The 17,128-nt window shown below is 39.9% G+C and overlaps 1 protein-coding gene across 2 annotated transcripts in view; it reads right to left on the reverse strand.

Annotated features, from left to right (window-relative positions):
• Positions 1-882: 882 nt before the first annotated feature.
• The window catches only part of fbxl17 (F-box and leucine-rich repeat protein 17), a 245,879-nt gene continuing 229,633 nt past the window's right edge, over positions 883-17,128 (reverse strand). For both annotated transcript variants that reach the window (XM_061671939.1, XM_061671938.1), the window contains one exon: positions 883-1,122. In XM_061671939.1, the coding sequence (XP_061527923.1) occupies positions 971-1,122 (152 nt within the window). In that variant the 3' untranslated portion in view covers positions 883-970. The remainder of the gene's footprint in view (positions 1,123-17,128) is intronic.

The raw sequence follows: 17,128 nt of genomic DNA on the forward strand, positions 1-17,128 counted from the left end.
GATTGTTTGAATTTAGAGGTTCCACCGTAATCCTAAAATATGATACTATAATACTTTTATTCTTCTTGTTCAACTCGTGAATAAAACAAAAGCTTTGTTCCCACGTCACGCGGAGAGGATCAGTCCAATTTGAGATCATTTTCAGACAGTCACTAAGTCAGATGACAATCTCGATCTAAACATGCACTTTTGGAGAAATAATAAATTTGGTTTCCTGGAATTCAATCGCCTCGGGGGGAAGGAGGATTGGGACACAACCCAATCTTGCGTGTGCCGCACCAGGACAACATTTATATGTAGCCTCGACAACGATCTAAACACACAGAAATCCACAAATCCCTTCACACGATACTGCACGAGCAAAAAAAAAGTCAAGATAAACATCACACACTAGTCAAAAAGCCTCAAGAGGCCCGGAGTCTGAGGAGGAAGTTGTTTTTGTTGTGGTCGTCGTCTTCGCTGCCGCCGCGTGTTTGCTCGGCCCGCCGGGCCTCAGCTGAAGTGGGAGGAAGTGAACTCATCGGTAGACTCGACTTAACATATTTGGCGGGATGATTGTTCCTTTCTTGACCGCCATCTTTATCGTTCATCGACCCAATCTTAAACGTGCAAGGTTCGGTTCTTGGGTTGTTTGAGCCCAGTAAGCCGGTCAATATAGTTGAGCTTGATGGACTCAACAAAATGGGCATTGCTTTTTGCATTGATGATGATACGTTGTAAGCTTTCATTCAATACTTGAATTGATTCAAGGAAAAGTCCATAGTGCGTGTGTGTGTTCACATGCATGTTTGAACAGTAAATGAAAAGCAAATAGGACTGAACTGACAATATGGTGCAAGTGTGTAAATGTTTGCGATAAAAATTGTCTTTTTTGTTCATAAATATGTGTGTGTGTGTGTGTGTGTGTGTGTGTGTGTGTGTGTGTGTGTGTGTGTGTGTGTGTGTGCGTGTGTTTACGTGTGTATGTGTATCATCCAGCTACAGCTAGGAGGTGTTGGAAGCACTGGGGCTCCAGCCCATCTGATAAGCTCTCTCCAGGGTTCTCTTGCAGTCCTGCATCACTGTGCTGAACACAATGTGAGGGTACTGGACCACCAGCCTCTCCACTGTCTCCTCGTTGACCTGCAAACACAGCGAAGACTTGAGTTAAAAAAAAAAAGACGAGCAGTGATGACATTTACATTCAGAGATGTGGACATGATCAAAGCTTATTATTGTCCTTTTCTTGGTATCCAGTTCATAGAAGACCTTTTCTCTATTCTGCTGCAATTGTTGCAAATTTGCACTGCTTGGACAGTTTATTGGGTACACTTGCACCGTGTAATGAGATCTGAGAGCGTCAACAAAAATCTTGAGAACACAAAGATATTTTTGAATTACAGAGATAAGGGCATTCAGTAGAGTGCAGAACTCCAACAAGAAAAAAAATAAAAGAAAAATTTTTTAAAAATCCCAATTTGGATCAGCACCAAATTGGACACCTTCATGGATACCCAACCTCTTAATTTAATTGAGTTCATGCGTTATTCACTGAGATGTTAAAGAAAAATGTGAAACTAAATAACTAATTAGTTGATTAATTGATCATTGGGAATTTGTATTGGGAAACAAGTATGCCACCAAAAATCAACAAACTACTGATTAATTGATTGTCGTATTTTCCACATAGAGTACAACCCCTTTTCCAATGAAGTTGGGACGTTGTGTTAAACATAAATAAAAAACAGAATACAATGATTTGCAAATCATGTTCAACCTATATTTAATTGAATACACTACAAACAAGATATTTAATGTTCAAACTGATTAACTTTATTGTTTTTAGCAAATAATCATTAACTTGGAATTTTATGGCTGCAACACGTTCCAAAAAAGCTGGGACAGGGTCATGTTTACCACTGTGTTACATCACCTTTTCTTTTAACAACATTCAATAAACGTTTGGGAACTGAGGACACTAATTGTTGAAGCTTTGTAGGTGGAATTCTTTCCCATTCTTGCTTGATGTACAGCTTCAGCTGTTCAACTGTCCGGGGTCTCCGTTGTTGTATTTTACGCTTCATAATGGGCCACACATTTTCAATGGGAGACAGGTCTGGACTGCAGGACAGGCCAGTCTAGTACCCGCACTCTTTTACTACGAAGCCACGCTGTTGTAACACGTGGAGATTGTGGTTTGGCATTGTCTTGATGAAATAAGCAGGGGTGTCCATGAAAAAGACGTTGCTTGGATGGCAGCATATGTTTCTCCAAAACCTTGATGTACCTTTCAGCATTAATGCTGCCTTCACAGATGTGTAAGTTACCCATGCCATTGGCACTAACACAGCCCCATGCCATCACAGATGCTGGCTTTTGAACTTTGCGTCCATAACAGTCCGGATGTTTTTTTTCCTCTTTGGCCCGCAGGACACGACGTCCACAATTTCCAAAAACAATTTGAAACGTGGACTCGTCGGACCACAGAACACTTTTCCACTTTGCATCAGTCCATCTTAGATGTGCTCGGGTCCAGAGAAGCCGGCGGCGTTTCTGGGTGTTGTTGATAAATGGCTTTTGCTTTGCATAGTAGAGTTTCAAGTTGCACTTACAGATGTAGCACTGAATTGTATTTAGTTTTTTGAGATTGGTTTTCTGAAGTGTTCCTGAGCCCAGGTGGTGATATCCTTTACACATTGATGTCGGTTTTTGATGCAGTGCCGCCTGAGGGATCAAAGGTCACGGGCATTCAATGTTGGTTTCGGCCTTGCCGCTTACATGCAGTGATTACATGCAGATTCTCTGAACCTTTTGATGATGATTATGGAGCATAGATGATGAAATCCCGAAATTCCTTGCAATTGTACGTTGAGAAACATTGTCCTTCAACTGTTCGACTATTTTCTCACGCACTTGTTAACAAAGAGGTGAACCTCACCCCATCTTTGCTCGTGAATGACTGAGCAATTCAGGGAATCATGGCACCCACCTGTTCCCAATTAGCCTGTTCACCTGTGGGATGTTCCAAACAGGTGTTTGATGAGCATTCCTCCACTTTCTCAGTCTTTTTTGGCACCTGTCCCAGCTTTTTTGGAATGTGTTGTGGCCATAAAATTCTAAGTTAATGATTATTTGCTAAAAACAATAAAGTTTATCAGTTTGAACATTAAATATATTGTCTTTGTAGTGTATTCAATTAAATATAGGTTGAACATGATTTGCAAATCATTGTATTCTGTTTTTATTTATGTTTAACACAACGTCCCAACTTCATTGGAATTGGGGTTGTATTTGTGAAAGGGAATTGAATCCAATTCTTCTGTAAAATGTTAACAGAAAGGCCAGATTTTAAGCACTTCCTCTTTGGCTAATGCCCCACCCCTCCACATACAGAAATGAGTTGTGGAATAAATAAAAACGGTATATTAATAATAACTTTTAAAAAAGACAGTCAGAGATGTATTAAGTAATGATATGTATATTGTTGTGTTTGTTGTTTTTATTGGTGTACAATTGAACTGCATTATACTGAGAGGTCTCAGCGACATAAGCATGGTGAAACGTTAGAAACGGCTCCCAGTATGAAACTGCGCAATTCTACACCATCCTAATGAACATATACAGTACATGCAATTGAACAGCTATTTATACCTAAGTGGCTGGATAGTGAATACAACTAATAGTTGCTTGAGAATGAGATATTTTTAAGAAGATTTGGGACCCAATTACACACTGTGCAGTAAACTGTTTCGTAGTATGCTTCTAATGAAGCCTTCATCCTCTCACTAGCTAAAAATCAGCACATCATATATGAGCAAGTCAGAACATCGTCGAGAGGGAGGAAAGCTGACAAAGAGCAGAGGCCCTGTAACCCCGGAGACCTCGAGGGGTTAGCCGTAACCCACCCAGAACCAACCGCTGCCCACACGCAAGCGAGACACTTTCCAGGGGAAATTATGTATAAACACTCACACACATGTTGAGCACACAGTCTTTCGTTGTTAACAAAGCATCGCACAAAGTGTTGGACACTTTCTCACTGCCATAAAAGCTCACAGTGAAAACCTGCTGGGTCAACCTAATGTTATGGCTGTATTCATTTAATCAGAACTACAGTGGACTCCCGGTATTCGCGGGGAGATATGGCCCGGGCTGGACCACAGATAGCGAAAATCCACGGATCAGTGACAGCCATTATGATTGCACTGAAAGAAAAAAAATAATAAGCAGGGATAAACTTCCAATAAATGTTTTCGGGGACCGTTTCCCCCCCAAAAAAGAAAAACAAAGCCAAAAAGGGGGAAAAAAAAATGGAAATATTTTGTCAAGAAATTAATTAACCACAAGTGTACGGGGTTCACTCTATATCAAAATAATTCATAAACACATGGCTCGCAACACAACTTGAAAAAGTTGGGGCACTCTTAAGTCAAGGTGCCACCTTACCATATTTGGGTCATGATATCGACACACAAGAGAATTAACAGACAGACAGGAACAATCAACACATCAAGGGTCATGCGCTATTATTTCTCTCCATTGTCTTTATATTAGAGGCACTGAATGTTAAAAAAATACATGCCAAAAACAATGACAGCTGCATACATTCTGTTCTGTCTTCTGTCAGCAGTGTTTGGACACCATTTCCAAAGTAATGCAAGCAATTTTAAATTAAATTTCAAGCAACTTGGTATATGACATATTTACATGAAAATGCTCACGCTCAAAATAAACCTTTGTGATGTATTTCTGCATTCCCTGCCAGAACTGTACTGCCTGGTCCATTCACTTTGTATAGGAGATGAGCAACAACACACAACGTGCTGATGCGGTCATGAACAAAATATTGACAACCTTGGATTACGAATATAATATTTTGAGCAGATGTTTGAAAATAAAGGTCTTTATTTAAAGCTATTAATTCTGCATTGTGATTTTAAACACTTTTTATACCAGAATTCCTATTGCTTCTGAGTAATATTAGACCATGATCACCGTAAGGTTACATTTAACGTTTTTCGCTGATGGTCCAACTTTTATCAAAACCAGATCCTTATTGATTTTCAAGACAGACGATGTCATTTATCATGTGTCATATGTGTGGGAAAACCTGAATAAAGGATAACATAAGTACATTTCAACAATGAATAATTAAGGCTTTTCTTTCTAACTTTTGGACACGGGTCTGGGTGTCTTGAATTTTCACTGAGCTTGTCACTGATGTGGAGCCACTTGGATCCCATTAATCAAATACAGCAACTGTCTTTATTATGCCGCAGTCATGGAGAGACGGAAAAAGAAACATAAGTGAGACGAAAGGCGGAATTTTAACACCAGCCAAAGAGGTTTCGTTTATTATGACAATTGGCTGAGGCTCATTAGCAGCTCACATGACAATGCCCTGATTGCCTTCATAACATATTACACTATATTCGTGAAAACCCTCCCCGGCTTGTTCATCAGGGCTTAATTACAATTACAGCACATCTTAAGAATAGACGACAAATTGATGGGAGGCCATAACATTCATTAATGTTCATCGCAAACATGACTCCAACTAAACGTCTCCCAATCAAAATTCTGAATTGTTTCACTAATTGCTGGTTACGCAGACGTTAAATGTGGACTCGCGGCCGGATGGTATCTTTGTAAACCGTGAAATGTTGATGAAAGAGCAATCATGTTAAAAACAGGTCTTAAAATGTAATTATGTCACACATTGGTGACTGCCATCTGAACCTCTTATTATGACCAAAGCTGACGCTTTTCTAATATATATATATATATATATATATATATATATATATATATATATATATATATATATATATATATATATATATATATATATATATATATATATATATATATATGTGTGTGTGTGTCCTGCGATTGGCTGGCAACCAGTTCAGGGTGTACCCCGCCTCCTGCCCGATGACAGCTGGGATAGGCTCCAGCACGCCCGCGACCCTAGTGAGGAAAAAGCGGCTCAGAAAATGGATGGATGGATCAACATTTTATTTACCATGTCTAGTTAAGTTGAAAATATTATTCATGGAAGAATAAATGGCAAGTTCTACTGTTGACTTTTCAGTCAGTTTTATATTGAAGCATTTTTCAAGTTCACAATGCCACTAACAATAACAATGAGAGTATAGTAAGTATTTTTATAAATTAAAAATAATGAATTACATTGGTGCCTTGACTTACTATTTAATTCGTTCCATTCGTGATCGCACTCCTAAGACTCATTAACCCTCTTCATATCCAAACTCCAAGACATACCTATTCCAAACTGCCTATTCACTTTATTATTATTATTGACTCAAAACAAAAGTTACACTATATTGCCAAAAGAAAAAATTGACATTGAGTAAGTCCACCTCGCCAGTAGTGGTTGTTACACTGCTCTTTGACATATTGGTGAATCATCATGTGCGTCAGTAAGAAAATGGTTTTTATTCACAATTATCTGTCATTAATTGAAATTTGATGTACCAAAAGTACTAGTGGTATCAATACTAGGTATCGGCGAGTACTCACGCGTGAATACTCGTACTAGTATTGGTCTAAAAAAGTGGTATCAAACTGTGAACCCATATTAATGTACGATCAGCTAATATTATTATATATACAAAACAAATTAATGGATAGCTTTGAAGTTTTGAAATCAGAAGCCATTAAAAAAATTGCTTGTTCAATTATTATTCCATTTATTTTAAAAGGGGGATTGCTAAGAAAGAAATGAGTGCAATATCTCAAAATTATTAAAAGTGAATACAATCTGCAATTTTGGTATTTTAGCAACAGACATGAAGTCGACGCACATGAATGCTTTCGCGGGCCACATAAAATGATGTGGCGGGCCGGATCTGGCCCCCCGGGCCATGTGTTTGACACCTGTGATTTACACTTTTAGAAACTATATTATAGAGACCTATAATCCAACATAAACACAACAGCCCAATAATAACGAATTGAATATTGAAGTCAATAAATATCTAAAGCCATTTGAAACGCTAAATGGCTGGATATTAATAAATGGCAGAAACAGATCTGACGCCTGGTATTTGCAGTCCAAAGCTAATAATCTTGAGATGAAAAGGTTATTTTAAAAAAAAATACAGATGGTTATGTATGGCAGCAGCTGCCGTCGTCTTGCACGGACTTGCTTTGCACACGATGGCTCAGCTGATTTTTTTTCAATTTGGTTACCGGGCAAAAGTGCTCTCAGTGATATTTTGTTGCTAAGGCAACTTTAAGACCAAAACCAAAGTAATAGGGGTCTCTGGTGCATGTCTCTGACGGGGATTTTTTTTCTGATCCCATCCTGTACATAGTCCTTTCAAAAGCTGCTGCCAAGTCTGAAGGAAAGACACATGATACAGCAGATCCCTTCTCAGGCATCTGGGAGCACAGCCACAGCTATCTGGAGCGAGGCCTATACTTATGATATTTTCCCCCCATTTTAACTTCAAAGATGCAGAATGTAGATCTGAGTGCGGCGTAATGCGTACTGATGGGTAATGCGATGTCAGAGTTTACAAGATGGGGATGGAACAAAAAGACTGGTCACGGTCTGGTATGTGAAAAGCGCACCTTCATCTTTCAAGGTGATGGATGCCTCCTTTCTGATCTGACCTCTGCCCATAGGCAATCTCTTCTCTCGCAATATAACTCTTTTCAGACTCTTCCTGATGTAGATGCACTCCAAAATCTACATTTAACAGAAACACCGGATGCTGCCCAGATGGCTGCTGCAGTAAAACGTGTCATAAAGATGACTAATGGGCGCAGCGGATTACATTCTCAGGGAAAAAGAAGAAAGGGGCCCTAAATCGATAATCGGATACACAAACACAAAGTTCCATATCATATTAGCCACCCTCCCAGTGCTCCGAGCAATGCTGCAAAATTGAATGAGGTGAGAAGGAGAGTTTAGTCAAGAATTCCGCGTTACATAATGAGTGAGGAGGTGAAAAGCGGCTTCCCAGCTTATATTGCCTTGTTTGTTTTCATCGTTTGCATTGAACAGTAGTCTTTGCTACTTTATGTTACACAAGGCTGTTGTAAACTACACAGCATTTATCTAAAGAGAAACATTTCAAGCAAAAATGGAACTGTTCTAAATGGTTATTGTATTATGAGAACAAAAATATGCCCTTGTAGTGGAAACAGCTGTGCAGTTGCTATTGATATCAGTGTACTTCAATTATATTATTGCCCCTTGTTGCAAAATTGGCTTTTGGGTTGAACCTTATTACAAGAGCACATTTTCCCCGGCAGCAGTAGAGAAGATGGCCTCCTTTACATAAGTATTCAGGGCTACTTTGTTTTGAATGAAAATTACAGCCGTCACTAGTTTCTGTCGCAGGTTAAAGGGTCAATCACAAGCTTAGACCACATGCAGGGATCAGAATTTGGATGCTACCTCAGTGTCAAGGCCTCTGCTTTAACTGAAGCCATGATGTTTTCAATTAGGCTCCTCATTGCAGCAGATCTTTCATTGTGCTGAGAAGAGCCGCAACGATAATGAATGGTCAGTTCAGATAAAACCACCAAAAATAAAATGTTTATAAATGCAATAATGTAATGACATGTCAAGCATGCATAGAAGATGGGCTTGTATATCTTATTAAGGTCACACTTCCACTAGCACGGTGTTATCATGTTCCCAATTTTGTTCTCATTTAGAGCAAGTTCAGACTGCATCTCTATTGCGTAAAGCGAGGTAGATCTGATTTGAAATGAAGTGCAAAGCCCATGCTGACGCTAACTAAGCAAAGTGTGTCAGTCACCGAACCTAATGCCAAAGTTATACTGTTCTTATTTCATCATTCATCATACTTTTATTTGTTTCAGTTCATCATCCTTAACCACCTGGCAGCTATTGCTAGCCCCGAACAAATAAAGAGAGACAATTACCCCCTAGCCCCTGCCTACTTCAATGCACAGACTGCATTAGTCATCCAGTAAATACATTTGGGCTAAATGTTTAAAAAGCCAGTTTAGACAGCAGATTGTGCATCAGGTCTTCGCTGCCTGTCTGGCTTTAAACGGGTCAAATTCATAGCTTTCTTTAAACTGCTCAGAGGAAAAGCCCGAGTTGAAGTCTAAATCAGTGATTGGACAAAAGAAAAGATAGCTCTTTGTTTTAGATAAGGAAAGAGCGGGTGGATGGAAAACCATTTAAAGATCAACAATAATGCTACCACAAATTTAAGCAGTTCTTCAATTCAGTTCAGCAATTCAGAGGTGGGGAGAATAGCCAAATAGTGTACTTCAGTAAGAGTACTGTTACTTTAGAATAATATGACAAGTAAAAGTAAAAAGTAGTCCTCCAAATATTAACTTGAGTAAGAGTAAGAAAGTACTCAGTCAAAAATATACTCAAGAGTAACACGTGAGTAATATCTGATTTAAAAAGAAAAAAAAATTAGAGCATGAACGTCAAAATAATAATATATGGGAGTCCACACACACCTGCCACTATTTCAATTTTAAACTGCCCCAAAACCAAGAACACATGCAATGGGTCCCTACAGAAACAGTATTTTCTTTATTCACTTTAATGACTTCATGAAGAAGCTGTTTGCTGACCAGACTTATTGATAGCGTGTGTGTGTGTGTGTGTGTGTGCATGCGAGTGAGAGAGAGAGAGAGAGAGAGAGAGAGAGAGAGAGAGAGAGAGAGAGAGAGAGAGAGAGAGAGAATCCAATGTGATGCAAGGTGTTTGATCAAGTTAGAAGTGGGCTGAAATATCCAAGTTTGGGCAGTCACAATTGCAGAGCTGCATGACAAAGCTGTTGTTTTTCGGAGTCTGTAAAGTAAACACTCGCACGGCTGTCCCCCCCCCCCCTAAAATGAGTCACTTTGATTGGCCCACGAAGGTTTTGTCTGCGGTCATGTGACTGCCCTGTGCCGTCTGATTGGTGAATTGGAGTCAAATACTAGTGATCAATTTGGATTGGCAGCAACGGCGCCCTATGCGGAAGTCGATGATGAAGTCTAAAAATTGATCGCGCACGCACTCATGGATAAATAAAAGTAGGAAGCGGCATGTCGATCATTGTAATAGATTCTTTTTCATATCAATACTCAGGTAAAAGTATGGTTCATTAAAACAATTTATCCAAAATGTTACATGAGTAAATGTAATGGAGTAAATGTCGCACGTTACTGCCCACCTCTGGATATATTAACTATTGGTTTGGTGGCATGGAGACTGGTTAGTAAAGCCTCAACTCCACCATTTTGATTTTGTCTCAGAAGGCTGAGAGACACTCACAAGAATGACTGTGAATGTGCTGTTAAAAAGCATGTCAGGTGCTGCTTGGGATTACCAGGATCTGGTACCACTCACACCCTTAGCCATGCACAATATCAGACAGCAGCTGAACCAAAAAAAACAGCAACAAAGGGCTCAGCTGACCGGGGTGGAAGAAAGAGCTTCTAGAAGCACAGGTTTGTAAACCCACGACTCCGTCACACGTGAGAAACGTAACAAAAGGAATGTGACTAAAGCAAGGTCCAATCCCTCATTAAATTGGCCTTCTCAAAAAAAAAAAAACAAAAAAAAACATGCCATAACTCTTGAGGATTAAAACCAGTCTCTTTCACATAGTTCCTGCAAAATTGCTGCATAACAGACTGCATTATTCATCTGTCTTTCACACAGAACCCAATGGGGAGAGTTATGCGTTCCCACAGCGACACAGCTTCCCACAAACAAATAACGAGATGTAAGAAGACGTCATTGCCAGCCTTTGGTTTGATGTAGAAATGCTTGTCGTCTGTAAGCCTAAATATTCAAAGAGACAAAGGGGAAAAAAATCATTCTCCTCTAAATATACCATTAGCCCAAAGGACATGTTAAAATCAAGACAAATAATTTTTCTTACATAGGCCTGTATGATGTCATGTATGACAAAGAAGAGTTTGTGGTATGTCCATTTGGCTTCTATTAACCAAAACCAACCAGTTGATTGCTGTCAGATCCCATTTATACATATTGACTTTGAGTTCGTTTTGACCAAGACTTGTTTCAACTGGGCTCAACATTTCATAACAAAATTTGGGGGCTTATGACTATGCTATAATACATCTAGACATATGAAATTGTATGTGAAGTATAACTTAGCGTATAAGATCTATGTTGACAGAAACATTAAAACCAGAGAAACGGGAAGGTGTGGTCAGACATGACAGTTTTTGGTTTTGCCACATGTATTCCTTACAAACTCCTGTGATTGGCAGTACAACAATGTCCTAACCTGCCTGTTGAATGCCGAAAACTAAGAACAAAATATGGTGCTCAAGCAGCAAAAATTCCATGGAGGCTTACTGGGGTCGGAAACAAATGGAATTTCTTAAAAGACAATCACAACAGAACTACTGTTTAATTCCCCCCCCCTCCCCCCCCGAAGGTATGGCTCGTTCTCCCCAGTAAATAAAGAACAAGGACAAATCGACCCTCACCATACAAAGAGACGCCATTATAAAAAATTCATGGTGTCTCTTTAGAGTGAGGACAGCTCTGATAAGATTGAATCAAAGTTAAAACAAGGTCATTATTGTGTCAATATTTTGATGAGTCCTCCTGATGAATGCGAGATGATCAAACAAACAAAAAAAGAGCTCAAGTTGTGCATTCCCGCTCATGTTCAAAGAGCTTTACGTTCTGACTTTGAGCTTTTGGGTTAAATTGTTCCTTTTTCCGTATGTTAGCGGAGTAGTCATGGGTCATATCATAACTTTTTTTGCACACACATTGTTTTTTACCCCACTAGACAGCCATCCATAATGCAAGAAATGAAACAAGATGCTTGCCCCAAAGGTTTCTCGAAGCCCCCCTGGATGAATGAAATATGTACGGAGACTCTTTCCAGAGGGGGACTGTTTTGACCATCAGCATTAAAAAGCTCATTCATCACCAGCGCAGTAGGACACAATGTTCATAGTCTACTGTTGCCTGCTGCCTCTTGTCTGAAACAAGGAAAACTTCAGTTATTGTCCCGAACCCAATCGAGACGGGCAAGAATCCTAACCACCCTGAGCCGTGTCTCCTTTCTGGCCATGACTCCATGAGATTATGTTGGCCTCTGTGGAGATGCGTATACAGCAATGGATGAAGAAGAAAATGAGGTGCTGGAGAAAGAAAGAGCTTTATTGAATAAATAAATGATGTACACAGGAACCAAAATCCCAACAACCTTGGGTGTCCTTGGGTAAGCTAAGGGAGAAATGCAGTGTAGATATTACACAGGTGTGCATGTGGGTCAGGAGAGGTTCTGGTCGTTATTTGTTGAAGGGCAAATCTGAGATTTCCTGTGAACTCCGTCTGACTTTATTTCACCCCCCCCCCCCGCGGTTGCCCTTTAGAAACAAGATGAATGGATGATCAGGAGGAGGCTTCAGTTAAGACCGACAATCAATACAGTTCCTCTGTGCAGGATGAAACCCAAAGATTACGCTGCAAATCATAAATGGCAAATGACCACTTCAAACTGTGAACATAAGAAAAGTCTGCCGAAAGAATGGGAAATAGGAACCCGAAGAGCCTTTTTCCTGCATTCACTACCTTTGCTCTAATTCCCTTCGTTTCACAAGCCCTAATAAACCCCTGCTGTTCACAATAACAACACTCATCAAAGAAAGTTTCGCCTAACTCTCATTTCCTAAACGAGAGTTGAAATGGCTTCTAACTCTTCACAATGCTTCATCTTTGTTTTCCAAACTACAAACCTCCAGGCCCCGAACAATTAGGCCCTTGTTTATGTCTGCAAATTGCTATGCCATGCCTATCTGTGTGGAGTCCCTGGCAGCTGGATTCTCCACTGAAACAACCATATTGATTGGGATGTCTGCTCTTTTAACAAGGTCTGTCGAGTTTCCCCATCTGGGAAAGGAATGGAGGGCAGATATGCTCATACCTGTTCCCAAAACACTGCTCCGCCTCCATTCAGGTAATGGCAGCATACTTCCAAACTGCTTACCGAAAACTATTTTACTTCATTGTACTTTCTTTTCATTTCTGTCTTTTACCTACTTCCTTTGCCCCCTCATTTGACTTCGTATCGCCCTCCTTCATCAGCCCCATTAAAGTGACAACACATAGTATCGTCCCTGATGGGCCCAGCACTAGTCAGTGTCATTATTTTACTAGTCCACATCCATGCTGACTCTGCGAGTTTGCTCCCTTCTGTTTTCCAACCTGGGCTGCCCATTTGTTTTCACTCTAATGAAGTAGTGGAAAACAGGTGAGAGGTGGTGGGTTGTATAGGTGAGGGAGAAAATAATTAAAAGAATGTTAAAAGAATGCGAGAGAATAGAGGAGTGAAAGTTGACAAGCAAAAGAAGGGGACGAGAAGAAGCGGACAGCAGAGTGAAAGATGATGATATGGGAAAAAAATCAGTACGGTACATAGATGTGCAAGCTGCGAAAACATTTCATATGAAAACATTCCAATGAAGCTGAATGAGATCAAAATCCCCAGAAGTGATACATCACCAGACAATGAAGGCTCCAAATGTTCCGAGGATAGCCAGAATATTCTGTTAGCAAAAACAGGAACTCATATACAGTTTCAACCTTGTAGCACCAAAATGGAACTTAATGCAAATAATTTACATCGGAGACTCACAAGTTGAACATCTGTCTGTTCAAGGAGGTTTGTTTGACCCTGACTTTGATTGGATTTCAAAATTGATTTTCCCCATAGGTAACAACGGAAATATAATTTACAGTTACAGGAGTCAAACGTTCACCATCACGACAACTTTGTTTTAAACAAAATCTTAACTCGTTTAAATGCCAGAAGAAGAGCAAATAAATGCCCTAATGACTTTTCTTGATGGATGTGATAGTGATTGACTTCAGAGATACACTGACTGCTTGTCAAGTTTGCACTATGTTACTATTCTATATCTTGATCTGATTGGCTTCTAATCAATATTAATGACATAATGTTTGTCCAATCACCATCTGAAGGTGGATTTACGAAAGAAATAGACAAAAGTCTTTAGTGGAACAAAATATCTGGACTGTGTGTATCTAGTGCTGTTTGAAATTAAAATAGTCCATCTGCCATTTGTGCATGTAACCTTGACATGCAACACAGCGATTGCTTTTAGGAGTAAAGTGAACTTTCTTTGACCACGTAGTTACAATTTTGCACAGAGAGGTTTTATGCCAAAAATTGTTTTCAGATGCTGTGATACAGTTTGATATATTTCTTCAACACACACATGGAGAGATAAAACAACCTGTGTCGATTTGAGGAGTGCAGTGACCGAATTTACAGGACTGGACTACGCTCCGCGTGACTTTTGCAGAAAATCAACTAAACTCAGCACGATGTGTATCATTTTGAGTGGCCATATCTCAGGGTAAAGAGTCTTAAATGTTACATTAGCCTTTCTTATAATTTACCATGTTGACATATATGATGGTGTCTCCCAGTCCGATGAGCTAATGTTGAAATCATTAGCTCGGACGCCAACGTATCCATGCACTCAAAGGCATAGTCGAGACAAAAATGCACATCAAGTTCATGTGTGTATGTGAAAGTGTGGAAAGATGAATTCTGCCCACACAAGACCTAACATTTAACTCAGACACACTGACATATGGTGCACTAGTGAGCAAAAAGAAAAAGAAAAATCAGTTTTCCAGAACATTAAGGCTCTTTTTCCAAAGTCCTTTCATTGAATGAGATCAAAAGACCGGGACCAATTTACAGCTGCAAGAAGACAAAATTAATTTATTTTATTATTTTCGGGTGGATCAATGGCATTCTTGTCAGTGCATGGTGGTTGGGGCCCTGGAGGCAGAGGTGTAATCATCGGAGGCGGGCGGGGCAGACCATGTGCTGAAGCCTGGAGGGTGGGGGTTCTGATTTCAATGCTCCATTATGAGCTGTGTTCACAGCAAATAACAAATTCCTCACACGGTTGCACACAGAAATGTTGCATTTGTGCACGGTGCAACACAAAAGGAATTAACTCGGACGGATGTGTGGGGCTGCGGGGGGGAAGCTGGGTAGACAAGAAAAACACAAGAGTTGCACAGGGTGCTGCATTAAGACCGAATATGGTCAGTTACTCCAAGGAGAGAGATGAATTAGGAACATGTTCTGACAATCAACTAGACTTGTGGCTTGTGCTAGGTCAGTGTTGAAGAGAGGGTAAAGAGGGAAAAAAATGAATTCTTCATGAGTCCACACAATTCCGACTGCCTGGCAGCAAAACGTATACAGTACGGAAGCACGTTTGTATAAACTGTGATGGTTGGAAATCGATCCTTCACACTGCTCCACACCAGAAGCGGCAGCTGGATCCTGTTAGCAGTTCCTAAATGAATTCTACACTCTCGAGGTCTTGTGACATTCAGCTGGTGCATTAAAATTCCCGGCGATTTGACGATTCCAAAAAAAATTTGGGGGTAGGCCGAGGCAAGGAGCTGACTTGGCTTGTCGGCACTGCGTGTCAAGGTTATCGCAAGATTGTATTTGTCTAAGACTGAAAGGACCCACTCCGAAACTCAACTCCACTTAAGGTGAGAGGGGAAAAAAAAGAAAGAGAGACTTCAAGGGCCACACAAAACTTGCAAAGTGTAGTCTAACTTGCCTATGAAATGCTGAGTTTGTTTTTATGACTTGGTTCCAATCTGAGACAGTTTTTGTACATTCATTTATTTATCCTTTATCCTCGCAGCGTATACTTCCTGACAGGAAACCACGCAAAGACAAACTTTAGCTTTGAATTATTTGCAATATTTCCCAAACAGTGTCAACATTGCTCCTGCAAGAAATCACAATCTGCCAGACAAGCCTGTACTGTAAGTGGATATAACAAATTACTTTCGGAGTCCAAACAGTTATGGTTGGTACGCAGGCTGATATTGTTTAAAGTCCCCTATGGTATGTTAGTTTTTATGTTATTGGAAGATGGATCAATATTGAGAAGATGCTTCCTTAATTGTGCCCAGCTAAACAAATGCCTGTTTCCTATCATACGTTGAACCAATTAAAACCTATCACTTTCAATCATAACAGCATTGTAAATAAATTTAATACCATCTACATTTTAAAGAAGTGTTCTAAAGTAAGGCTGTTTTTTTTCTGGCCTCTCTCCATACATATTTAATCATATAATGTAACCTTAGAGCTTGCAGGAAATATGAATTTCACTGGAGATAAACTGCTGGCATCACAAGCTGGTTATTTATGCGTCGACCACAGGGCTGTAAAGAGAAAAGACAAATGGAACGCCCGCTAGCAGCTCGGCCTCACTTATTTTAAGCAATGCTGAGTTAAATAAGTATAGAGGGGGGGGGTACCCAAATTGATTTGTCAACATGAATAAGAGACACTGTGGCTGAGATAAATGTAATGTCACGTAATTTGCACAAGACTTTCATTCCATGAGAACTTTATGGAATGGAGAGCAAGCTGGCAGCTTTGGTGTTTTTTTCCCAGAAGGAAATTAAGTGAAGAGATGAGATTAGTTAGCCTCGCCATCGGATCGGACATGTCTCTGCTGTGATCCACTGATAGAGTGAGCGACATGTTCCCACGGACATTTTGCAGAAACCCATTCGTTGAGTTAAGGTGGACTATCTTCCGACAATGATGGTCACAGCATTTTCATTAGCAACTCTTGCTTGTACTATGAAAATCAAACGACATAGTGCTTCCTGGGTGTGTTGCAGATATTTGACATTGAGTTACCCACCTAAAGCTATGCTGTTGCTCCCCTAATTAAAGCAAATTATATACAAGCATTAAGCTATATGTTGAGATATTAAAAATTATACACATGGTCTTAGTGGAGGATTTTAAAGACAATAATGGTCACAGTAAGGCCAAATTCAAAGGCAACACTTATTATATATCGATGGTAAACCAGTTTGAATTGATCCTCTAAAATGACTGATGTAATCGAGGTCCATTTTGGGTAGGATCACTATTGTTTGGGTTGGGAGAATTGTGTGTTTGGGTTGGTTGCTTGGTAGGAATACATTAATGTTGTGCAAACCCACCCAGAATGAGGACGAATTAATGAAATTCATTCGTCACCTCGATGAAACCATTCCACCATGCCACAGAATACAAAATGGTAGCCACAGGCTGGCCTAATTAGCACAGTC

Source organism: Phycodurus eques, chromosome 3 (assembly GCF_024500275.1).
Source record: "Phycodurus eques isolate BA_2022a chromosome 3, UOR_Pequ_1.1, whole genome shotgun sequence".
NCBI classification, from domain to species: Eukaryota; Metazoa; Chordata; class Actinopteri; order Syngnathiformes; family Syngnathidae; genus Phycodurus; species Phycodurus eques.